Source organism: Melospiza melodia, unplaced genomic scaffold (genome assembly GCF_035770615.1).
Source record: "Melospiza melodia melodia isolate bMelMel2 unplaced genomic scaffold, bMelMel2.pri scaffold_18, whole genome shotgun sequence".
NCBI classification, from domain to species: domain Eukaryota; kingdom Metazoa; phylum Chordata; class Aves; order Passeriformes; family Passerellidae; genus Melospiza; species Melospiza melodia.
Window position 1 is genome coordinate 16,837,994 of NW_026948525.1, and position 25,028 is coordinate 16,863,021.

Sequence of the window (25,028 nt, forward strand, 5' to 3'; positions counted from 1 at the left end):
GGATGCCCTTTTGTCCATTCCAAATAAGTGTGTCTAAGGAAAACCTGAGGTTTTTTTCTCCTGCTCCCACTGTCCTTGCCCACATCAACAGATGCTGGTATGACTCATTCAAGAGAGAGAGAAAATTTTTTACTTAATTGTTCAAGCAAAATGACTGAGAAAAAAAGAAAAGGAGTGTTATAAATGAGTAATTCTATGGTTGACTCCTACAATTACAAGGTGAATATTAAATATATGTTAAGAGAAGTTTTGTAGCTGTATAGTTATCCTTCCCCTTGCATTGTTATCACAGGATGGCCTCAGTAGTCAGGGCATTTGGGAGAGTTGGCTTGTTACTATGGCAGCACCTGACCTCCAGTCAAGGTGTAAGACAGTGATCTCCACCACTGGACAGTGAAGAAGGAGTGGATTGACAAGACTTTGGGAGGGGATAGAGGTATAAAAGACAGAGCATCCATTTTGTAGATGAGCACATGGTGACTGAATTCTTTGGTCCCAGCACTGTATTCTTTTCTTTATTCAGTCTTTGGTTGTATTTTAACATATATGAAAATCAAGCTTCTTCTGTTGTATTTTGATAAGGTCTTAGTAAATCATTTCTATTTTTGAAAGTGAAAATCGTTTCTCACACAGGGTTGGGGAATGTGGGGCAAGGTTGTCCACACTGGGTCAGCTCCAAGGTACAACTTTTCTGACCTGGCCAGACCTCCTTAGGAGAGACCCTGGATCAATATCAATCACCAAATGTTGCAATCACCTCTTGTATAATAAGAACAGCAATAAAAGACACTCTTTAAGATAGGAATACATATTTCTTAGAAGCTGTTTCAAATATTTCTCCACAACTGTAAAAGGAAATCCACCTAATGAATTGCTCACGAGCCAAGAGAAATCAAGGCAGAGCCATGGTTTGTCAGGTATTGCTTGATGCTAATGAGCCCCGTGGTGCATTTGGAGATGAGCCCTGGAAACTCAGAGCCTTAGATTGCACAAACCTTTCCAAGAGTCAGTCAGAGAAAAAACTCAAAGTGTCTCAAACCATGAATGGGTCCCACTGAGGTCCATCCCAACACAGGCACTTCATGGACTCTTTGGAGGAGAGAATTGGAGGCCAGAATTGGAAAAAACACTTCTCAGATATTCAGAGTAGAAAGGAACATCCAAAGTACCTCAAAAACCTTGAGTATCTCAAAGCATTAATGAGCCCCACTGAGTGTATGTAAGAAGCTCTCAAGGGACTCATTAAAGCAGATAATTGGGGCCATGATTACACAAACCTCTCACAGACTCTGTATCAAAAGGGCAACACCAAGTACCTTAAAATAACTAAAGTACCCTGAAGCATTAATGAGCTCCACTGAGTGTTGTTACTGACAAAGCCTCTCCAGGGACTAATTACAGCAGAGAATTGGAGGACAAGATTGAACAGACCTCTCAGAGACTCCAAGGCAAAAGCCAAACCCAAAGTCCTTTGAAAAACCTGCAGTCCCTGTAGGGAGCATTAAGGAGCCCCCAGGGCCATTTCTGAGCAAGGCTCCCCAGGGACTCCTTCCAGCAGATCCTTGAGGCCACTGGGATGTGGGCTTAGGGGGGATGCTGAGGGCAGGACAAGGGGCTGACAGTGCCCAGCCTGGCTGGAGCTGTGCCAGGACGGCCCCAGGGCCTCAGCAAAAGGTGTCTCCTCCCAGCCCTTGGAGGCACACAAACCCTGCTGTGGCCCAGGACACCAAGACTTGGCTTCTCTTTGTCCCCAGCTGCCATCAGTGCCTCCAGTTCTCTGCTCTGCCTGGGGCCTGGGGACACTTTGTCAGTCGTGTCCCTCAGTGGGACCCATTAAAAGTCCAAGAAACTTTGGAGTTGGATTCTGACTGGAAGTTCTGGAGAGGTTTCTTCAGCTCCCTCTCCGGGACTGATGTTCAGGGCCTGAGCACAAAGCCCCAGAGGCTCATTCAAGCCCTTGTGCTGTGTCTGTGCTGCTGAGCTGGCCTGGGCTCCTGGCACAGAGGCAGCTCCTGGTAACCAAGAAGAGCTTCAAAAGCACATTTCTCTTGGTGAGCAGCTCTTCTGCCAGCCCAGCAGGGCTGAGGCACTGCCTGCAGCCACCCCAAGCACAGCACAGAGGCACAGAGAGCTTCAATCAGTCAGGGCTGGGAAGGGGCTGAGAAGTGCCTGGGGCAGAAACACTGCCAGCCCTTGGCACAGGAACCTCTGGCTGCAGGACAATGCAGCTGCAGCTCCTGGAGTGATCTCCTACAGCTGGAAAATCCCAATGCCTACAAACCCTGTGAGTACGTTCTCTGATTGTCTCTTGTGTAGAGCAGCCAGGGTTGCCCAGGGCTGTCCTGCAGAGCAGGGTCCTGAAGCCCAGGGCGCTGTGCTGGGGCAGGGACTCTGCTGCCTGCCAGGGACAGCTCTCAGCCAGCCCTGGCAGCTGCTCCCAGCACTGGGGGACAAGATCTGGGTGGGAGGAGACAGCTGGTAAGGCTTGGAAGTGTTCCTTTTGTGTGGGGAGGATGCTGCATTGTTCAGGACTGCTTCTGGCGTGCCATTTACCTGCAGAACATTTCCAAGTAGATTATGCAGAGGGAACAGCGAGGCAGGGGATGCATAAAAGGGAAAATCCTGTTTTTTTTAATCTCCTGTTCTGGTTGCCTGGATGTGAAATTGCACATAGATACTCCTCTCTCAGTTCAGGCAGTAAAAAATAAAACAGAATTTCCCTTATATCTGAATTAATTGGGCAGTTATTGAGATCAGCACAGGGCCTCCTAGAAGCAGGATCAGTGTTGCTTTTCCAGCCTCTTCAGGGTTGCTCTGACGTTGTGATCAGAGCCTGCAGAGCCAGAGCTGCCCCTGGCCAGTGTCTGAGCTGGGAGGGGTCTGCAGGACAGAGCTGAGCCCGCAGGACTGGGCTCTGGCAGCACTGGCAGGGCTCAGCTCTGGGCACAGGGAAGCAGCTGCTGGCAGGGACAGCTCCAGGCAGCAGAGCCCTGGGCAGGCAGTGGGGGAAAGTGCCCCTAAGCTGTTCTGGGATATTTAAAGTTCTCTCCAAACCCAACTATTCCATGATTACTTTTTTTACAGATCCCCATGCCAAGACAGCACAAATGTCCAACAGCAGCTCCATCAGGCACTTCCTCCTGATGGCATTGGCAGACACGCGGCAGCTGCAGCTCCTGCACTTCTGCCTCTTGCTGGGCATCTCCCTGGCTGCCCTCCTGGGCAACGGCCTCATCATCAGCGCCGTAGCCTGCGGCCACCACCTGCACACACCCATGTTCTTCTTCCTGCTCAACCTGGCCCTTGCTGACCTGGGCTCCATCTGCACCACTGTCCCCAAAGCCATGCACAATTCCCTCTGGGACACAAGGGACATTTCCTACGCAGGATGTGCGGTCCAGCTATTTTTTTTTGTCTTTTTCATTGCAGCAGAGCTTTCCCTGCTGACCATCATGTGCTACGACCGCTACGTGTCCATCTGCAAAGCCCTGCACTACGGGACTCTCGTGGGCAGCAGAGCTTGTGCCCACATGGCAGCAGCTGCCTGGGCCAGTGCCTTTCTCTATTCACTGCTGCACACAGCCAATACATTTTCCCTGCCCCTGTGCCATGGCAATGCCCTGGGCCAGTTCTTCTGTGAAATCCCACAGATCCTCAAGCTCTCCTGCTCCAAATCCCACCTCAGAGAACTGGGACTCATTGCTATAAGTTCCTGTTTGGTATTTGGTTGTTTTATGTTCATTGTTTTCTCCTATGTGCAGATTTTCAGGGCCGTGCTCAGGATTCCTTCAGAGCAGGGACGGCACAAAGCCTTTTCCACCTGCCTCCCTCACCTGGCTGTGCTCTCTCTGTTCCTCAGCACTGCTGCATTTGCCTACCTGAAGCCGCCCTCCATGTCTTCCCCATCCCTGGATCTGGCCCTATCAGTTCTGTACTCAGTGGTGCCTCCAGCCCTGAACCCCCTTATCTACAGCCTGAGGAACCGGGAGCTCAAGGCTGCAGTGTGGAGACTGATGGCTGGATGGTTTCAGAAACAATAAACTGCTGGCCAATTTCGGCAAATCACCTATAATAAAATCATCTTTGATACTTCTTATTGGCTTCAGTGTGGAAGTTTGTTTTGTTTGCTTTAGTTTTTCTATATTATCCACAAAGACGTCATTCTTTCTGCCATTTCCCATTTTGTTTCTCTCCACCTTGATTTGTGGCCACAGACTGTGTCAATGAGGGGCTGCACTCTTGATGGCTTTAAATGAACTAAAGGACCTCCTAGCCAAGTTTTCTGCAGAGATGCCCTTTTGTTGCCTTCTCTGGAGCTGCAGCAGCAATGTCTGTGTGCAGAGCTGGGGGCAGATCAGTGCTGGCCCAGTAGCTGTGCCCAGCAGCAGCAGCACTTGGTGTTGCCAGTGCTGCTGCCGTGGCCCTGCCCTGCTGCCCTGGTGGCCCTGGTGTTGCTGTAGGGCCTGAGTGCTCTCGGGGCCGGGCACAGCCCTGGGGGTGGCAGTGCCGGGGCTGCAGCAGCGACAGGCCATGGGCACTGCTGGGGCAGCGCTGACACCTCAGCCCAGGCCCTGCGGGCTCCAGGCTCCTTGCCCAGGCTCTCTCAAGAACATGCCCAGGCCAATGCTCAGCACAGAAAAGCCTCAGGCTGGCCGTGGGCAGGCTGGGGGCAAACACCATGGCTGGTGCGCTGCAAGGGCCCTGGGGGAGATGGGAAGGAGCAGCAGAGCAGGGGCTGATCCATTCCCAGTGCGCTGCACAGCCCAGGGCAGCATCCCAGAGCGTCCTCATAGAGCTGCCAACAACATCCCCCCTCTGCAGCCCTGGCCTCTCCCCCAGCTCACACAGGTGACCCATCCTTGCAGACACAGACACGGCAGCAATGGCTCAGGAGCCCCTGGTTGCATTGCACATAGCAGGGGTAGCACCCCCATGCTGTTGCTGTGGGGACATGAACCTGAGGGAGCACAAATGCCATCAGCCCCTGGGGCCTGCAAGGACTGGGGGACACCAGGGAAATCACTCAGCTTTGTCCTGGCCTCTGCAGTCAGCCAGAAAGTTTGTTCCCATCACCTGGGAGTTTCCTGTCCCACTGCAGACGCTGTTGCTCAGAGCCAGGGCTGCCTGGCAGCCACCCTGAAACTGCCCTGAGCATTTCCTCTGCTTCACCTTTGCTTTTTTTACTCTTCCCTGGTAGTAATTTCTTCCTTTTGCCCATCCCTGTTCCTGCCCTGCAAAAGGGCAAATAGCCCATCCCTGTTTGCCCTTTCCTCTCCTCTCCCCAGCCTTGTTGCTCTTTTCTGGGAAACACTCCAGCCCCTCCATGTCCTTCCTAAATTGGGGGACCCAGAACTGGACACAGCACTCGAGATGCTGCCCAACCAGTGCTGAGCACAGGGGAAGAATCCCTGACCTTCTCCGTCTGGCCATACCATTCTTGATCCATAGGAGTGCCAGGGGTTGGATAAAAGAAATGGTGGAGAGGGGGTGGGAATAAAGTGCAATTGATTGTCAGCCATGAAGGGTCCTGATATTTGTATATATTCAGACTGGATTAGAAGGTGCTGGGGGTCAATATCAACTGGGGATTTTAGATATCAAACTATAAAAAGGAAAAGAAAATAGGACAAAACGTTCTCTCTGCTTTTTTTTTTTTTTAAAGATAGCAGATTGAATTTTGTTGTTTGCTCAAGTATCCCATCATAAAAATAACCAAACAATATTAAAAGTAGTAACAATTTTAATTGAATAGTTAAAATAAAAAAAATATAAATTGGATACAATATATTTTGAAAGGGATAATTTGGTTCCAATAATAGTGCATAAGCAAAAGACAACCACGGGGTACGGAGGGCAGAGTTCTGGGACCCTTGCCACCTCACGTACAAGCTTGTCAAGTGAAAATCACCTATTATATGCCATGTGTCAATACCATCTCCTCCCATTTTCGGTTCGTCATATCTCTATCTTAGCTTTCATTACCACCTTTACCACCCATGCGCCACCACTCGGTTTGGTGATTGCACAAGTCTTTGGGGGTCATCTCTGATGAAGGCTCAGTAGTCTTCTTCTGTGTCCTTTAATTCACCTTTGGGTTACACATGCACACCACGCCAGTACAATGTAAGCCAAGACTAACATATCGCTATATCTACATATCAAGGCATTAAATCCCTTATAATTAGCACTTTCTGTGACCCAAGCAGGTTTTTGCTCATTTTTAGCAATGACATCTTTGGCTTCTTTCCTGTGATCCTTGAAAACATCTGCCGGGAAGAGGGGGGTGGAGCCCCTCCTCTCCCTCTGTTCTTTTTCATTACAACTTCTAACTTTTTATTATTCCAAAATATTAATTAATGTATCAATATTAATTACTGTTTCAATTTTTATCAGCATGAATCATACCTATTTATCACAAATCCCCCATTTATCTTCTTGATCATTATGATTTGTGCTTTATTAAAAAGCTATGCTCTGATATCTTTTATATCTTTTCAGAATTTTGGTTTTCTCGTTGTGTCTTTTCAGCTTCAAACTTTTCTAGCATTTCTATTACTGCCTCTAGTCTTTCACATTCTCTTTCAAGTTTAGTTAGCATTTCTTGGTCTTTTTCAATCTTTTTAGGTCTTTGTTCTTTAACAGGGGTCGATTTAGCTTTTAATCCTATTATAGATCTTGGTTTTCCTTTTTCTGCTGATTCTGAATATAGAGACATTATTGTAATCTGCATCCCCTGAATCACTGAGTGAATTAGCTTAATAAAACACAAAATCATACAAGGCAGAAACAGAATTCTCAGAACTGAGCATAACAACATGAACTCTAACTTTTTCTTCCAAAAGCTTCTAAAGAGGTTATCCCACCAATCTGCTTTCAAGGTTGAATTCCACTTTTGTACTGGCACATGAGCTACTCTTTTAATTTCTTCTGCAAGTTCTATGATAGCTTCCCCATAATCATCAATTTCTACACAGCACTCAGATTCATTAAATCTCTCACCAACTCCCCCTTCTTCTGCTAACAAATAGTTTAGGGCAATCCTATTTTGGTACACAAATGCCCGCATTTGTGTATATTGCCTGGCTAACATTTTTAAAGCACTGGAGGTGTGATTTGACACTACCTCTTCTGCTGCTTGGAGCCTTATTAATCAATTCAACAGATAAACTGGGGTCCTATATCCCCATGACCCATCCTGAGCTCCTGTTGCTGGTTCATAATATGCTATAATTCGTTCTGCAGGTCACTCGTCCTCCCATCCTTTTTGGTTCCCTCCTGCTGTTGGAAAGTTGAAATTCAAATGCCTTTTACTCTGCTGCAGGGTTTCATACAGAGGAGTTCTTAACACATTGCTCCTAGACCTCAGTAGAGCAAAGGAGGAGAGTTGTATTACTCTACACGTACAGGTTCCTCCCCATTTTTGAGGTAACTCACTGTGTACTCGTTGCCCACAAATCCAGTATATCCCATCTGGGGCTTTCCATTTCTTATCAGTTTTCTCCAGTTGTTCTCAATATGACCTCAGGCTGTCGATGGATTGGTAGGGGTTAGCTCAGGACTTCTGTACCAGCATAAATTAATCTGTTCATCCCATTCATAATTTTTTTTTTTATAGGTCCTCAATATCTTATAGGAGTTTCAGGTCACCAAACTTTTGAACAATTATCCATATTGACTACTAATGTGGATTTGCAAAGAATATGCCCCACTACTTTATTAAATTTCCTTCTTTCTCAAGTTACACGAAGGATTCTAATTACTTGATGGTTTGAAATCCATCCTTCAGGTCTCTTTAATGTTCCAGAAATTTGGGTGCGATTCTACTTTAAAAATTGCTCTGGAGCTAAGTTCTCAGTTTTTCCACTGCCATCTTTCAGCCATTTTTAGACCTCTACAAATCCAACATTTGGATAATCCCAATTCTGTAGCAATCTCTTGTATCAATCCCACAAACAGATTCTTATTCGAGGGTGGCAAATCCCAATCTTTGTAGTGCTGTTTTAGTTGTTTATACAGTTCAGCCAATTCTGTTGACTCTTTTCTCCTGTTTTTTCCTCTATTCCCCTTTGTTTCTTTTTCTTCTTTTATTTTCTCTTTCCATTTTTCTTTTAGTGCCTGGTTTCCCATGCCTGTACTTGGATCCTTTCCATTATCATCTCTTTCAAAACAAAAGAATCTTCCATACTGAGGGCAAATTTGATCACCATGGGGATAAGGAGCTTGTCCATTATATCTCAAAATTTTCCTTACCCAATACATCTTTCTTTCCTTAATACAAACATCTATAAAACTGCTGCGATTGTAGCAAGCAGAACTAACATATAGGTGTGTCACAAACACAGATTTCATCTTGTCCTTAATCCACACAGGTTGATTGCAATAGTCACAAATGTTGAAATTGCTGGGACTTGGTTTTTGCCTTGTTTGCTTTTTCATTGCCGAAACTCTGTCCAGTGTGGCTTTCTGGCTTTGGCCAACCGTCCAGGGTACCATAATGATCACAGCGAAAATAATCCTCAGGAAATCTACCTTTCTACCTTTCTCAAGGCCCCTTGGGTGGCAACCAAGGGCCAAGATGCCAGTCTTCTTGGTAGCAAAGGTAATATCTCGGAATCTAGTCACTGGTGCTTTTCGTTTCCTTGGTACCCATAGCCCCACAGGGTTTGCTTGTCCCCTTTTAAATTTCATTTCTCGGTTCTGGCTAGTTAAGAAGAAATAATTAAAATGAAAAGAACAGGGAAAAGGTTAGGCCGGAACACTAGAAATTTATATTTTCCAAAATTTCAGAGATAGGCCAACCACAATAAGATTTAATTAATTTTTTTTTTTTTTAATTTTCTTCAAGGGCGGGGAGTGCATTAAGTGTCTGCCTCCAATTCCGGGGCCAATATGCCCCAAAAACATGCCTATGATGTGATATATAGATTTCTTCTCCACAACAACTATCAATTATGAGACACTGGTCTATAATATTATGAACTGCTCGTTCTCTTATTTGTGCTATTGCCAGCATAGCAAGAACCAATTGATCTAAGTTCTCTATTAATCCAATTGCTGCTGGAAGAGTCCCGTCTCCCAGTCTCAAAGGTATTTCAAAGAAATCAATAGCAATGAGTTCTATAATTAGCTGGTTAAATACATAACCATAGCAAATCAATTGTCTCTCCTTCTCTTCCCTCTTACTTTCCACCATAAGTTAAAGCAAAGTGTGCAAACAATACATATCCGTGGATGACACCCTAAACCATGTTTACTGCACTCCCAACATTTTACTTGTCTCTGAGCTCTTTTAGCAACAGGTGTTATCAATCTCAGTTTCTGGAATTGCAGTTCTGTAATCAATGCTAATAATGTTGCTGGTGGGTGATCCTGGAGGAGATCTTCAATCCATTTAGGCCGTTCCCACCGATTCAAAAAGTCTTCTATTCTTTTTCCACTGGTGTTCTTCTGCCTCTGAGCTCAAGGGAATTGTGGTCCACAGCCACTCCAGGATGCCTAATTCATTCTTAATAAATCTTACTTAAATCCCACCATATTTTCACATTCTTGGAATTTCATGTTCCAACAATATTTTAGCTACTGTTTAAACTGTAGCCCGAGCTGCTGGAAATGCTTCAACTCACTGAGTTAATTGATCTGTTATAACCAACAAATATTCCACCGAGCCACTTTAAGCAAGTCTACAAAATCAACCTGGATCTTTTCAAACAGCCTGTAGGCTTTTTTTTTGTCCTCCAGAGGGAGGGCTCTTTAACACTTTCTTATTTAGCTTTTGACAGGTAAGACACACCTGAGTAATTTGTTTTCCAATTTCAAATATCCTTATGCACCCATAAAATTTTAAAAAATGATCACAAAAGGCTCTTGTTCCCCAGTGTGTCTGTCTATGCAAGTTATCTAAGATCTAATGTGCCACTGGTTTTGGCATCATAATCCTGCCATCAGGAAAAACCCACTTTCCCTCCTTAAATGTTGCTCCTAATTTCCTTATAGCTGCCAGTTCTGCTAGCGGAAGGGAAAGTGTCTCCTGCTGAATTTCTATTTTTTGTTAGGTGATGATTTCAGTATCTCCCTTTCTTAAGGTCGTTCTTTTTTTGCTTCTTCATCAGCCAAATTATTTCTCGGACTCTAATATCCCTCCCTCTCTGGCATTCCTTTACATGAACTACTGCTATTTTCTTTGAGCCTTTTAAAGCTTCAAGTATCTGAATTATTAATTCCCCATTTACTAACCCTTTCCCTTGAGTGTTTATAAGTCTTCTTTCCTTCCAAATTTTTCTAAAAGTATGTACTACACTAAAAGCATATTTGGAGTCTGTATAAATAGTCCCTTCTTGCCCTTTTAGTATTAATAATGCACAAAGTAATGCAAAAAATTCACAGGCTTATGCTGACCAAGAGGGACTAAGGGGACCAGACTCCTTTACCCTCAACTTTTTCCCACTTCATCTGAATGCCAACCCATGTCATTAATTTCTAGATTATCTTCTTCAGTTAAAGAATAAATTTTAAGTTTTCCTTCACAGGGTTTTATCTGCAAATTTAAGGCTATTATTAAATCTCGGCCTAACAAATTATTCTCGGCCTCTGGTATCAACAATAAATCATTTACTCCAAATTTGTCATCTGTTTCAATTTGCACTCCTTTTATTACAGGAACAGGGAAAGCCTCTCCCGTAATTCCGATTACTGAAACTCGCTCATGACTTATCTCACATCCCTGGGGTAATTTTGTCACTGTCGACCGAGAAACTCCTGTATTGACTAAAAATATAACTTCTTCGCTCTGAGGACCTATTTTTTAGCTTTATTATCAAGGGCTCTTCTGGTTGTATTTCGGTCCTCTTCATTAAAAAAAACTCTTGACCTCTCTGATTCTCCTGAGAAGTTTTCTCATCTTGCTGTTTCTTTCTGCAATTTTTTTGCAGGTGCCCCTTTTTATGACAATAAAAACAGGTAGGTCCCGCATCCTTTAAAGTAGGACAAAAATTTTTTAAGTATCTTTTCTTGTGGTGGGAAAAATGCACAGGTCTTGTGTTCCTCAAATTAGATCCTGACATCCACCGTTTGTTTTCCCCTGCAGATTTTTCTGTATTCAAAGCTGCCTGCATTTCTCTAACTGCCGCAACCAAAATTCTGGCATCTGCTTTCTGCTTCTTCTCATTTCTCTTTACAAACGCCCTTTGTGCTTCTCTCAGTAACACTTGAAGTCCCCTGTCCTGCCAATTTTCTAATTTTTCCAGCTTTTTCCTGATGTCACTGCAAGATCTGGTCACAAACTGAATTTTTAACAGAACCTGCCCTACTGCAGTATCAGTATCTATGCCTGAATATAATTGCAAGTCTCTTTTTAATCTTTTTAACCATTCTGATGGCGACTCATATTTTTTCTGATGCTCACTCAAAGGTTTTCCTATATTACGTCCCTTAGGCATTGCCCTCTGAATTCCTTGATTTTCTTCCCTTCAGGATTCCCATTCATCCCAAAACCATATCATCATCCCCAGTGGGCTGTCCTGAGGAATGCTCCCCCCTCTGAGAACCCCCTTCACAGTTCCCAGATACCTCAAACCACTGCGAATTTTTCACACAGTCCGCAGCCCCTGGGTCAAGGAACTTACTTTTTCCCTGACCCATTCCTGTCGGCAACAAACTGAGAAATGCCCGGTACCAGGAGAGTCTTAGTTTCCCACACTCACCTCGTGGCTCAACTTCCTCAGTTATTACTCTGTCACACTGCCTTTTCAATCTACCTGTTCCACTCCTATCTCTCCCTCTTTCTCAATCTATTAGCCCCGTCCTCTCACCATCTAATCACATACTAAATTGCCTGCTACCAACCCCTCCAAGGAAATTGAACGTATTCATTCACTCTCTTTCTCAGTCTCCCTACTGAGTCAATCCCTCCTGCCCAAGGACCTTCCTACAGGTGCCTGGACCAGGGATCCCCTCCTTCCCCCAGGGTCAAACCCTCCCAGGGTCCCCACTCATTCACTTTTCACTTCCCAACTTTCCCGGCCAGCCTCCTCTCGGAGGGCACGAAAACGTGGTACTGGGAGGTCCCACTTGCTTTGGGGGTCCGGGACTGCCCAGCCCCCGTCTCAGACACTCCACACACACTCACACATGCATACAGCCGCCCCCCGACCCAAAACCTCATGATACTCACAGCCTCCTTTTCTCACAAGGGTCTTCGTGCACAAAGCAGTTTTCTATGGATACTCTCTCTCCTATAAGCCGGCACTCTGATGGGAGCCTCTCTTGCGCGCTCTTAAAAACTAATTTGCTTATGCGTTATTGTAATAAAACCTCTCTTTTCCCAAGGGAGAGTGGTCTAGCCTTGGGACCACTTAAAAGTCTGGTGGGGAGCTCCTTCCCAGAAAGTATCTACCTCACCGGAGTTGAGAGAGTCATGGATGTTGGCACCAAAATTGTTATGTTTGCCCAATTATCCTATCATAAAAAACCACAAACAATATTAAAATTAGTAACAATTTTAATTGAATAGTTAAAATAAAAAAAAAATTTGATACAATATAATTTGATTAAAAAGAGGGATAATTTGGTTCTAATAATAGTGCATAAACAGAAGATAACGACGGGGTACAGAGGGCAGAGTTCTGGGACCCTTGCAACATCACATACGAGCTTGTCAAGTGAAAATCACCCTTTATATGCCATGTGTCAATACCATCTCCTCCCATTTTCGGTTCGTCATATCTCTATCTCCGCCTTCATTACCACCTTTACCACACATGTGCCACCACTCAGTTTGGTGGTCGCACAAGTCTTTGGGGGTCGTCACTGATGAAGGCTCTGTAGTCTTCTTCTGTGTCCTTTTATTCATGTTTGGGTTACACATGCACATCAAACCAGTACAATGTAAGCCAAGACTAACGTATCACTGCATCTACATATCAAGGTAATAAATCCCTTATAATTAGCACTTTCTGTGACCCAACCAGGTTTTTACTCATTTTTAGCAACTGTATCTTCAGCTTCTTTCCTGTGGTCATTGACAACATCTGCTGGGAAGGGGGGGGGGGGGGGGGGGTGGAGCCCCTCCTCTCCCTCTATTCTTTGGCATTACAACTATTTTCTATTTTATTATTCTCAAATATCAATTACTGTATCAATATTGATTGCTGTTTCAATTTTTATCAGCACGAATCATACCTATTTATCATATATGTAAATTGCAGTTTAATGAACTTTACTTGAATTCAGTTTTGACTTCTGAAGAATTAAAAATCCAAATGACAATGACACAGCCTCACCTTCCCTTAGTGATATGTGAAAGGCCAGAACAAGAAGAGGGAATCTGGTGCCTGCTGAAATCAACATGTACTGAGAAATTATTGGTATTATTGAAAGAACAGTTTAAATTACAGGAGGGTCTCTTGCTTTGGTGAGCCCTCATCCCTCTGTGATACACCTCACCTCAATGTAAACTTCAGGTGGTTTGGGGTTTTCTTTTTCTTTCTCCAAAACACAAAGAGATCAAAATTCTTGGTAAAAACAGGACTTCTACTTTCAGTCAAAGCTAAAGAGAAGCTCTGCAGGGCTTCTTCCTAGATACGGATAAAATACCCTGGTGATCTTATCACACCCTGTTCTCAAACTTTTGGGACCAGCTTCTACCCTGGAACACCATGGCTTCCTTGTAATCTGAAAGAGGGAACAAATCAAACCTCAAGAGCTGGTCCTACCTTTAAAACCAGTGTTCCTCCCACCAAAAACTGCTTTTCCTGTTGTGATAGATGAGTCATGTGATGATTGACTCTCACAATTAATAGAAAAATATCATGTATATAAGTTAAGAAAAGTTTTATAGATTTATAGTTATGCTGCAACCTATCCCGTGGTTATCAAGGGACAGCTGGGAGGGGTGGCTTGTCACTATGACTCCCAGATGTCCCCAAGGGGTTGGGACATCTGGGAGGGCTGGCTTGTCACTATGGCCACACTTGACCCTCAATCAGGATTTGAGGAAGAGATCTTCACCACTGGACAGCAAAGAGGGGGTTGATGGACAAAACTTTGGGAGGGGTTAAAGGGTTAAATAGGCAAAGTCTCCAGTGTGAGGGGGCTGAGCACATGGCGAGGAAAATCTTTTGCTCCTGGTGCTGTAACTTTTTTTCTTTATTCAGTCTTCTGTTGTATTTTTGATGAGGTTTAATAAACCTTCCTAAACTATGAAGAGTAGCTATATCTCACACTGTGGTCTGCAACCCTCACTCTTTATTACAATAAAATGCCTCTTTTTATTAGGTTTACATCAGTTCCATATGAGCTTTTATGAGATTTTATGCCTTTTTATCTACATATGTTTAATACCACTTTCTGCTTATTGCAACATTCCAGGAATCCCTTTTGACTCTTCTCTCCATATTCCTGCAGAAGGTCAGGTCACTGTGGATTTTACACCAATAAAAATCCAGGTTGTTCAGATCCTAGGTGTGATGGGCAGGCACAATTTCCCTGCTGACACAGGGATTGAAGACAAACCCCTCTGTTGTCACTGAAAACAAAAGAAAGGAGGAAGTTTCTGCCCATTGGAAAGTCCCTGTTTGCCCTGAAGGACTCTGCCTCTTCTTTCTCAGCAGCAGCTCAGCAGCCGGACGCCAAGGACAAGAGAGGGAGGGGTGGTTGATTTGTGTGACAATTTAACAGCCCTTGCAAACAAGAGCTGAGTCTGTCAGTAACATCTCTGCAGAGGCAAGTCCTTGCTGAGGATGCAGAGCTGAGTCACTTGTGTTTAGTTTGCACTGAGTTAGTGGCACGGTGGGTTTTCATGCTGCAGGTGTGGCCCCTGTGACAGCAGCCTGTTCATCCTTCAGGGGGTTTGCACCCACAGGGACAGTGCTGCTCCTGCCAGCACACCACAGCTTGTCCTCATGCCAAAAAGTCCGGGCAGAACTTCTTAAAGGAACACTTTCCTTTTGCTCTCAAACCAAAGATTTAGATGCAATGGTATAATAGAAACAAATCTCTTCCCCTGTTGTCTGTTGGGACAGGAGGAAAATCTTATCACATCCAGATAGCAAGGCACTGATTTCACATCTGCTCTGGAAATGACTTGCAGGAGCAAGTAAATAAAATTCTCTGCTAGAACAGTGAAGTCCTGCCACTCTAAATCAGTGTGGTGCCTGAAGGGTTTTGTAGCAGGGTTGCACCTAAGTTGATGCTCAAGAAGTTTATGAGGTCCAACACAGACGTAAGGTTTGCACAGCAGAGTTTAGGCTAACAGCTAAGGGAGCATAAATTAAATGGTCTTTCCAACCCAGAAGGCTGATGAGAATTGTTGGTATTTGTGCTCTCCTTCCTTGTTTAAAGGATAGCAACATATTTGATGAGATTTTGGAATTGCAGCTAAAAGTCATGGCCAGATTAAGTCACCTAAGTGGTTGTTGTGCATTTCTAATTGTGGAGGTCAATATCAATGTAGCTGCTTCTGGTAATACAAAAAGCTCTTTCAAGACACTTCTTAAGAGAAATGCCTTTTTTCTTTTCACTCTTAACTGCAAAGCACCTCCAGGATGAACAGCAAACAGGTTATCTAAATTGTCCTTTCACAATAACAGAAAACTTCCCCTTTAATCAGCCTGAATTGCACAATTCTCATCTGTATGAAGGAATTTCATTTAGTCTCTGCTGTAAAGAAGTGATTTCTATGCAACAGGGCTGATAAAGGGCAGACCCAAATTAACAAGAGTGGTATTTGTTAACGCTGCCATTACTCATCACAAACTTTAAACAAACCACACCACCCAGCCCAAAGCTAATATGGCTCTGTGTTAAACATTTCTGAGGGATTACACATCCTTGTGTGAAGATGGAATTAGGATTTAAAGCCAGTATTTCTGCATATACAAGCATTGTGCAAGAACATTGCATCTTCAAAATGGAAACCAAATATCACCTGTACAGGGTAAATGCTGCAATAACATGAATACACTTCTTCCATCAGGTTCACAGGCAGCTTAACCAATTCTGTGCTTCCAGATAATCTGTTCCGGCATCTTTTGGGGCCTTGAACCAGGAAAGTCACACTGAAATACTTTGGGACCATGAAAATTTCTTCAGATCCAAACCTGTCTCCAGGTGACACAAGTGACTGCAGACATCTCCAACAACCGAGTGGAGGCCAGGTTTGCTGTGTTCTCTTTGTCATTGTGGGTTTGTAATTCAGAGTCACAGAAAGTCTTGAGTTGGAAGGGGCCTTAAAGACCCTCTAGATCCAATCCCCCTGCCATGGGCAGGGACACCTTCCACTAGACCAGGTGGCTCAGAGCCCCTGCGAGGTTTGGCAAATACCCAAAGACACCTTTTCCTCTGTTTTGCAAGGTCAGATTTCCATGCTCACTTTCACAGATGGCTCCAGTCTCACACAGAGCATTGCTGATTGGTCACTCTTATCTCCACAGCCCAGCAGAGATCCTGTTTTGGATGGCTCTCACTGCTCCTAAGGCCCCAGGGATCAGTCACTGCCTCTCCTCCTTCTGCTTTCCCTTCCAGGATCAGAGATTTCCTGCTGCTTCCTCCACGTCTGAGACAACTGGAGGAGATGAGGGGCTGAGGATGTGGCTTCTGACAGAGAGTTGATAACGCTCAGCTGAATATTTTATTCTCCTGCCACTAAGCAATCAGGCTACTGCTGAAATTCCTCCTGCTTGGAAAGGGCTGGTGTGAGCAGCAGGAATTGTTGCTGGCTGGAATTTTCCAAGAGCTGGACAAAAGAAGCATTTTGTGGAAGGCCACCAGCTGCCCTTGGTCAGCAGCACAAGGTATGAGGTCCCCTTTGAAGGCCATCCCTGCTCAAGGACAGCCTGGCCTTCTCCAGTGCCCAGAGCACCTTCCAGGCTTTTGGGCTGGCCTCGTCCCTCACCCTGGAGAAGCAGGTTGCTGTTGGAACTCTCATATCCACAGTTTCTGGCTGGATTTCCGTGTCTTACCACAGACAGCCCTGGACACATCAGTACCGATTCCATCTGCAATAAAAGGGGACTTTGTTCCAGCTTTTCCCTTGGACCAGCGTGCAGCAAGCCCACCTGGGCCTCATTCAGGTCTTTGTGGGCTGGTAGTCAGCCTCTGCTGGGAATTTAAAGCTTTTGCCCTACTTCCCACAGCAAATAGTGGAGCGAACCCAGCTGCACCACCCCCCGAATTTCACTCTAAAAACCACAAATTTTATTTTCCTCTATTCAAGCCTTGAAGAAAACAAACTTTTCTTGAGTGAGCTGGAGGCACAGTGTCCTCCAAGATCATTCTTGAATAGGACAATATTGCAGGGGAAGATTGGCAAACCCAGAGTTTACTGGGGCTTAGGAAGCTTTGCTAAACCTTCCCACATGCGGTGCTCTTGCACCTCCTGAGCTCCTGGAGCCCTCACTCAGCTCAGGCACAGTTTGGACAGAAGGGGATGGTTCCGTCTGTCACACGTGGGGACAGGAGGAGGGAAGACTTTGCAAACACTGCCACGAGGGCAGGGCTGTTTTCATTGATGGTGCCAAGTGGTAGTACATCATCTTTGATTAAATGTGAGGTGCTGAAGGGCAAAAATTCTTAGTGATGAGGAGAGTGTGTCTCCACTCACACAGTGAGCTAAGTGAAGGGGAAAGAGCAATCTGTATTTTATGGGAGGTGTTCAGTTTTTAACAAAACCTTTTTGCAGAAGACGTGCCTAAGCAGGGGTGATTCAGAGTATTTTATCAGCCTCACAGAGCATCCCCACATCTGCTTTGCCACATTTTCTCTCTTTTTTTCATTGTGAATGATTTCTCCTGTCAGGGTTGCTCCTGCTTGGAGTTCTACTCTCAGTGGAGCCCCGGAGTTTTCTCAGCTGCCTCTGCAGCGAGTTCTGAGCCAACGCGGGGCTCTGCTGCCAGCCCAAATCTGCGCTTCCCCTGCCCAGCCTGAGTGCAGGTGGGGCATGTGCTGGGCATGGCCGGAGATTGGCATGGCCAAAATCCTCCAGCATTTACACCTGCTCATGGCTTTGGGTAGCACAAATGTCAGAACACCCATCACAACTAACAAATGGCATTTCTTGCAGATTGCTACAGTCACGCTGCTGATCCACAAATACACGAGAATCAATTTCAGTTGAAAAATGTCATTTATTACAAAGTGCTACACCCACACTGACAATACAGAACTATACTATACAAATCTCAATTTAGGTTAAAAACTGGAATTTATTCGATTATTACAACCTGTGTATGTAATAATATACAAATACCAACCTCAGTTAATTTCTTGCCAACCTCTACAAAAACTCACTATACACAAAGATCAATTAGGCGTTTAACAACTTAATTTATTACATATTACTACAAGGATTAAGCCCATCTAGGAATACAAAAATACATCCATAGATATGAAAATAGAATTACATACATAAACAGATAAATATACCTATACAAATAGACTTATATACCTATACAAATACCAATATTCCTATTTTAAAAGCCATATAACAAAAATCATATCAAAGGAGATACCTACACCACTGTACCCATAAGAAATAGAAATTAACACAGATATAACAATATCCATGTATACAGAGATAAACTGATACACATATATGTAATTTCAAACATATATGTATATATACAAATAGAATGCATTCATAACAAAATAAATATACATAAATACAAGAATATACACATGGAAATAAATCCATATAAATAGCAACCCACATACAGAAATACAGATGTAATAATCCCTGTCTATGTTCAAGTCCATGTATCTGTAAAGAACACTAAAAGCAGAGGGATCCCAGCTGCCCCATCTTCAAAGCCTCTCGCTCGGGCTCCTCCTCCCGTGCAGAGCAGCTCCCCTGGACAGGGACAGGGACAGCAGATGGGACATCTGGGAATCAAAGGGAACACTGAGTGAGTATGGGGATGTTTCCCTTGGCAGCAGCTGCACTTCCATTAGGGAAGAGGAAATGTCAGAGCCTCCCCAGGGGGTCAGAAAGAGAAAGCAGCCGGGCGGGCCGGGCTGTGGTGAGCGCAGCCGCGGCGGGACTGTCCCACAGCCCTGGCAGAGCCGGCAGAGCCAGCACAGCTCCCGGGCCCTGCCGGCACAGCTGCCTTGCCCAAGGACAGCCCCTGTGCCAGCCGGGGCAGCTGCGCTGAGCAGCCCCAGCACGGGCAGGGCCCGCTCCTGCCCCGCCGGGCAGTGCCCACGGCCACAGCCCATGGCAGCCTCAGCCCCACCTGCCTCCCCGGGCCTGTGGCCTCAGCCGGGCTCTCTCCAGGCTGGCAGCAGCAGGTCCCCGTTCACTTCTCTCGCTGCTGGCCTTCAGCTCCTCCCTGCTGGCTCCTGTCAGTCTCCAGCTGTCCTCAAGGTCTTCATGGCAGCTGTGGCAAAAGCAGAGCCTCTGGAATTGCTTCCAAGGCCTGGCAGAGCTGCAGTCCCGGAGCCCTCTGTGCTCATTGCTGGCCCCCTCCATCCCCTCAGCCCCGCCATGCTCTCGGTGAAGCCCCAGCCCCCTTCAGTTTCTTCAGCCCCTCACAGTCCTCTCACACCCCTCAGTCCCTTCTGAGCCATCCCGTCCCCTGAGACCCACCACCCTGCCAGCCTGTGCCACTTCCCTGTCACCTCAGTGCCACCAAGGCCCTCGGCTGCCCCACAGCCCTCAGCCCCAGCAGCAGCTCAGGGTCACTGTCCCTTCAGCGCCACGGCCCCCTCAGTCCCCTCAGTCTCACCGTCCTTCAGCAGCTCCTCAGGGACAGTGCCTGGGGCCAGCGGCAGCTCCCACCGCTCCAGAGACAGCCGGGGCTGGAAGTGCTGCTCCGCCCGGCCCGGCCGCCAGCTCGGACCCAGCACAGGGACAGGGGACACAGGGGGCACCGGGGGAAAAGCAAGAGGTGAAAAAGGCAGCCGAGGAGGGAAAGAGCTACAAATGCAGCCTAGGCCTACACAAACACCAATCCTTCCATCTGTCTCTCCATCTAAACATTCCTCTTACTATATAACTATACACATTCATAAATGTAACTTCATATATATATATAAATATTTTACTCTACACATAGAAAAATCTAACTCTGAAAATTTACAAATGTAAATATATTATAAAATATAATTATATCATATCTATACCTATATACATATCCACATTTAACTACACAGATCTATCAATAAATGTCTATATAATTAGAACACTATCATCTATAAATGGAACTATAACCACTAATAAATAACCATAGAAATCTATAAACATATCTACAAGCAGAGGAGTTCTACCTGCCTGATGGTCACAGGCTCTCCTCTGTCTCTTCCTGCCATGCAGGGCAGCCCTCCTGGAGATGTTGGTCAGATGGCATCTGGGAAGCAAAGGGAACGCTCAGTCAATATTGGCCCTTGTGCACCTTTCCTTTGAGCAGCAATTGTCCTTCTACCAGGGGCTGTCAAAGATGGCCTGAAATGCAGACTCCCACTTGGCACTTTGAAGCAATGTGCCCTTAAAAGAACAGGGACCATTCCAAGGGTTCAAAAGTGTGCTTCAAAACATTGAAGTATCTAAATGAAGTCTCAGCCCCTGCAGTGCAAAGGGCACCCAGGAGAGCTTGAAACACAGACAGTCCCAGCTGCCACAAGGAAGCCCAGCCTTGTTCTTTCTCTGAGCTGACAGAGAGACCTCAGTCCTCACTGAAATGGCTGAAGCTGAAGGTGCTGGGAGCTGAGTCATGAACCAGCTCCATTACCTGCCATCTACAAACTGCCCTCTGCAGGGAGCAGCAGCTGCTCCAACTCGACCATCAGCTCTGGCAGCAAGGGCTGGGAGGGACAGAGCTCCCTACAAGGCCTGCAGGCTGCACCAGCTGGGCTAAGGAATGGATCCAAAGTGCTCCTTCCCTCCTCTTAGGCCTCCCTAATCAGGGGTCATTCAAGCTTTTCCTTCTGATACTGGAGTTACCGTGATTTTTCAATTACTTGGCCTCTGATTTTGTGCTCCTTGTTTTTCTTGTGGGCCAGGACCAATACCAGCAGACTGGTATTACATTTAGTCAGTGATTTGGACTTCTACCCTGAATTTTTGCTCTTTTTTTCCCCTGCTCCTTCAAGTGTCACTCAGCCTGGCCTTCCCTGGCACCCTGCAGTAAATTTATCCACCAACTTCAGCACAAAACTGGGACACACGGCTTGGTGACACAACTCGCACAAAGTCAGGTTTATTCCCTGCTCTCTGCCCCAGCAGAGGACTCCGTGTCAGAGCCTCTGGAGAAGCCTGGAGGGCAGGGCTCAGGGAGGTTGTGCCAGCGCAGGATTTGAACTCAAGGCACCAGGAAGCACCAACCCTGCTCAGGGCAGCCATCTCACAGCTCTCTAAACCAGTGTGGGCTCTGTCCTTACCAGGCTCCTCGGGCTCCTGGGAACTGTTCCTGCAGCTCTCGGTGCCAGATGAAGCTTCCTCTGCTGCAGCTCTGTTCACAGGCTCCCCTCCTGAAGAATCAGGGGCAACACCAACATTGCCCTGAACAGAAAAACAGAAAGAAAGGAACCCAAAGATCACTCACTGTTTTGCTGGAATCATATCAGGGATACAGTAACTGTCCTTCTCCAATCCCAAAGGACATGGAGACCAGAGGAGGGAACACTGCCCACATGGTTCACATGACAAGCCTTTTAAACTCAGGATTCAGGGGGCCAAGGTGATGCCTGGAGGACACACATGGGGAAGTAGTAGAAGGCTCCAGGAAGCAGCAGCTGCAGCCCAGCCCTTGCTTTGCCTTGGCCTTCCCACCCAAAAGAGGCACAGCCCACATCTGCTGCAGCTGCAACAGAGGCATCTCTGGCATGCCCCTCCCTGCACGGGACATTTGGCCTTCAGTGCCACTTCTCCAAACACTCTTCTCCTCTTTCCCAGCAAGTAAAAACCTCTTCTTCATTTCTTTTTCATCCCCTCTTTTAGAAATCCAAGAAGAATTCAACACCAAGAATAATTCAATAGCTAAATAATAATGAAGTAATTTCAATTAAAGAAGCCTTTGCTTCTCAACAGTGTAACAACGTTCAAAAGCTCTCAGTCCAGCCCTTTTATCCCCATCCAATGGAATTACCTGAGCAGAGGGAGATCTTTCAGACAGGGACCTCCTGATCTCCCGAATCATTTTCTCTACGGCAAGGCCCAGATCTGCTGGTGGCCATTCCTCCTCCCCAGGTGCGTTCTGTGCTGAGCTGGAGGCCGTCCATGCTGCACAGGCTGAACTGCCGGGTGGGGTGCTGGGCCCTGAAGTGCCCGGGGTGGCTGCAAGAATCCAAACACATTGGTCAGGCTCCACAACGTGGCTGTGGGACACAGAGCTCTAGTGCTGCTGTGGACCAAACATCACGGGAAGCACACAGCAAAACCAGGCAGAGAATCTTTTGGCCTCCTAGGTGCCCCTTCCTAATAGGCTTGACAACTTCTGGCCGAGAATGGCAGAGCCTTGCGGCAAAATACTTCAAACAGTCACTTTTCAGGACCTTTTGGAAAAACAATGTTACAACTCTTTTCTTACCTCGTGCGTCGTAGGCTGGGGGCTGCTGCTCCCTGTGGAGCTGCTGGAAGCTGCAGGGCTGGATGGCGAGCACCTCCCGCTCGGCCGGAGGCAGCTGCTCCCCGTAGAGCTCCTGCGAGCGGCTGCGGGGCCCCTCCCGCCCGAGCGGCAGCGGCCGCTCCCTGTGCAGCAGGTGGAAGCTGCAGGGCGGGCGCCGGGCGAGCAGCGGCCGCTCCACGGGGTGCTGCTGGAGGCGGCCGGGCCGGGGGCTGCGCAGCTCCTGCCCGTCCGGCAGCGCCCGCTCCCTGTGCAGCAGGAGGAAGCCGCTGGGCGGGCGCCCGGCCGGCAGCGGCGGCCGCTCCCTGGGCAGCGGCGTGAAGCGACCGCGCCCGTGCCGCCCGTCCGGCAGCGGCCGCGCTCCGGGGAGCTGCTGGGAGCCGCGGGGCGGGCGCCTGCGGCCATCCCGGCCCGCCGCCGGCCGCTGCCTGTTGGCCGCGCTCCGGCGCTTGATGCGGAGCAGGAGGTCGGGGCGGTCGCGGCGAAAGCAGGGGTTGCTGTAGTGGAGCCAGGCCCCGGCATCGCCTGGCGCAGCCGAGCCGAGCCAGCCCGACCTTGCGGAAGCCGTAGCGGTAGAGCTGCCGCACGAAGCTGCGGAACTGCGTGGCCCTGAAGGTGTGCGGGACCGGGGCCGGCCCATGGCCACGGCCCCTGTGGGCGCGGCCCGAGCTGAGCAGCTCCCGCTCCAAGAGGGAGCGGTCGATGAGCAGCCCCTGGGCGCGGCTGTCCCAGCGCACGGAGCGGACGCGGGGGCTGTTCACCAGGCGCCAGAGCTTGGCGGGGAAGGTGCGGGCGCTGAGCCCGGCGGGCAGCGGCAGCTCCGCCATGGCATCGATCGCCGACTGTGGCCACAACGCCCGCAGCGCAACGGCCGCGGCTGCGCCGGCGGCGCGCGGCCTGAGGGGAGCGCTGCGCTCGGGCCCGCGGGGACTCCGGGGCTGGCCGGGCTCGGCTCGGCTCGGCTCGGCTCGGCTCTGCCCAGCACGGCACGGCACAGCACAGCAGTTATCCCCACTCTGCATCCCGTGCCTGGGTCACCATCGGTGACAGAGAGGAAGGACATTGCTCTGTTTTGGCTGGGAAAAGGATGAAAAGGGGTGATTAGAAAACATTCATTTGGTCTCCTTTTCCACAGACTAGCTGGTTTTATCTCACTATGTCTGCCTGTCTTTGGCAGAGTTGGCACATTTCTCGTGATTCAGAGTCAGCTACAGCAGCAGGAATGGGAAGCAATTTTGTTAGCATTGATATCAAAGCCAAAGTGCTGCCCCATGGATGGATGTTGCTTTCTTCAAGGGATTTTTGGCCTAGAGCTGTAGCAAACTCACACTGGTGTCTTCCCAAGCAGCGTTGCCTTTGTATTTCCACAGGAATCACCTCTTCTTTTTTTTCCCCCCATTTGGGGAGAGCTCCAATGCAAATGCCTCCTGCAGCCAACTCTTGTCACTGTGGACTGACAAAGGAGATCTGGCAGTGGGGAGAGACTCCCTAGAGCTGCTGTGGAGAGCTGAAGGGGGGAGCTTTGTCCCTTAGTCTTGAAGTCTTTTTGGGGAGCTGCTCGTGCTCTGGGGGACGGACACCAGTGGTGTTTATCCAAGCCTTGCAGGTTCATTCCTGTAAAGAAAGAAAGTATACGGACGCCAGATAGAGAAACAAGGTGTATGGGAGAGAGACGGGGAAAAGGAGAGGGGTTATAGAGAAAGGAGCCCTCTGCAGGCAGAGATCAATCTTCATGGAGGTAATGATCAATGCTCAGTGTGATAAATAGGTATGATTCGTGCTGATAGAAATTGAAACAGTAATCAATATTGATACAGTAATTAATAATTAAGAATAATAAAATAGTTAATAGCTAAAAGTTGTAATGCAAAAGAAGAGAGGGAAAGGAGGGGCTCCACCCACCCCCTCTTCCCAGCAGATGTTCATCAAGAACCACAGGAAAGAAGCTGAAGACACAGTTTCTAAAAATGACCAAGAACCTGGTTGGGTCCTAGAAAATACTAATTATAAGGGATTTATTGCCTTGATATGTAGATGCAGTGATACGTTAGTCTTGGCTTACATTGTACTGGCTTGGTGCGCATGTGTAACCCAAAGGTGAATTAAAGGACAACGAAGAAGACTACAGAGCCTTCATCAGTGACGATTCCCAAAGACTTGTGCGACCACCAAACCGAGAGGTGGCGCATGCGTGGTAAAGGTGGTGATGAAGGCGGAGACAGAAAAGTGACGAACCGAAAATGGGAGGAGATGGCATTGACACATGGCATATAAGGGGTGATTTTCACTTGGCAAGCCTGTACGTGAAGTGACAAGGGTCATTGAACTCTGCCCTCCGTACCCCGCAGTTGTTTTTACTTATGCAATATTATTTAAACCAAATTATCCCTTGTTTATATATTTTCTAAACTATTTAATTAAAATTGTTATTATTTTCAATATTGTTTGGCCTTTTTATGATGGGATAATTGGGCAAAC

General features: G+C 47.2%; 1 protein-coding gene across 1 annotated transcript; it reads left to right on the top strand.

Annotated features, from left to right (window-relative positions):
* Positions 1 to 3,488: 3,488 nt before the first annotated feature.
* Positions 3,489 to 5,674, top strand: LOC134433400 (olfactory receptor 14J1-like; the record flags this gene model as incomplete). The annotated part of the gene is made up of 2 exons (XM_063182254.1): positions 3,489 to 3,950; positions 5,663 to 5,674. Coding segments are annotated over 2 exons (474 nt in total), but the record flags the coding sequence as incomplete, so codon positions are not given.
* Between the last annotated feature and the right edge of the window lie 19,354 nt (positions 5,675 to 25,028).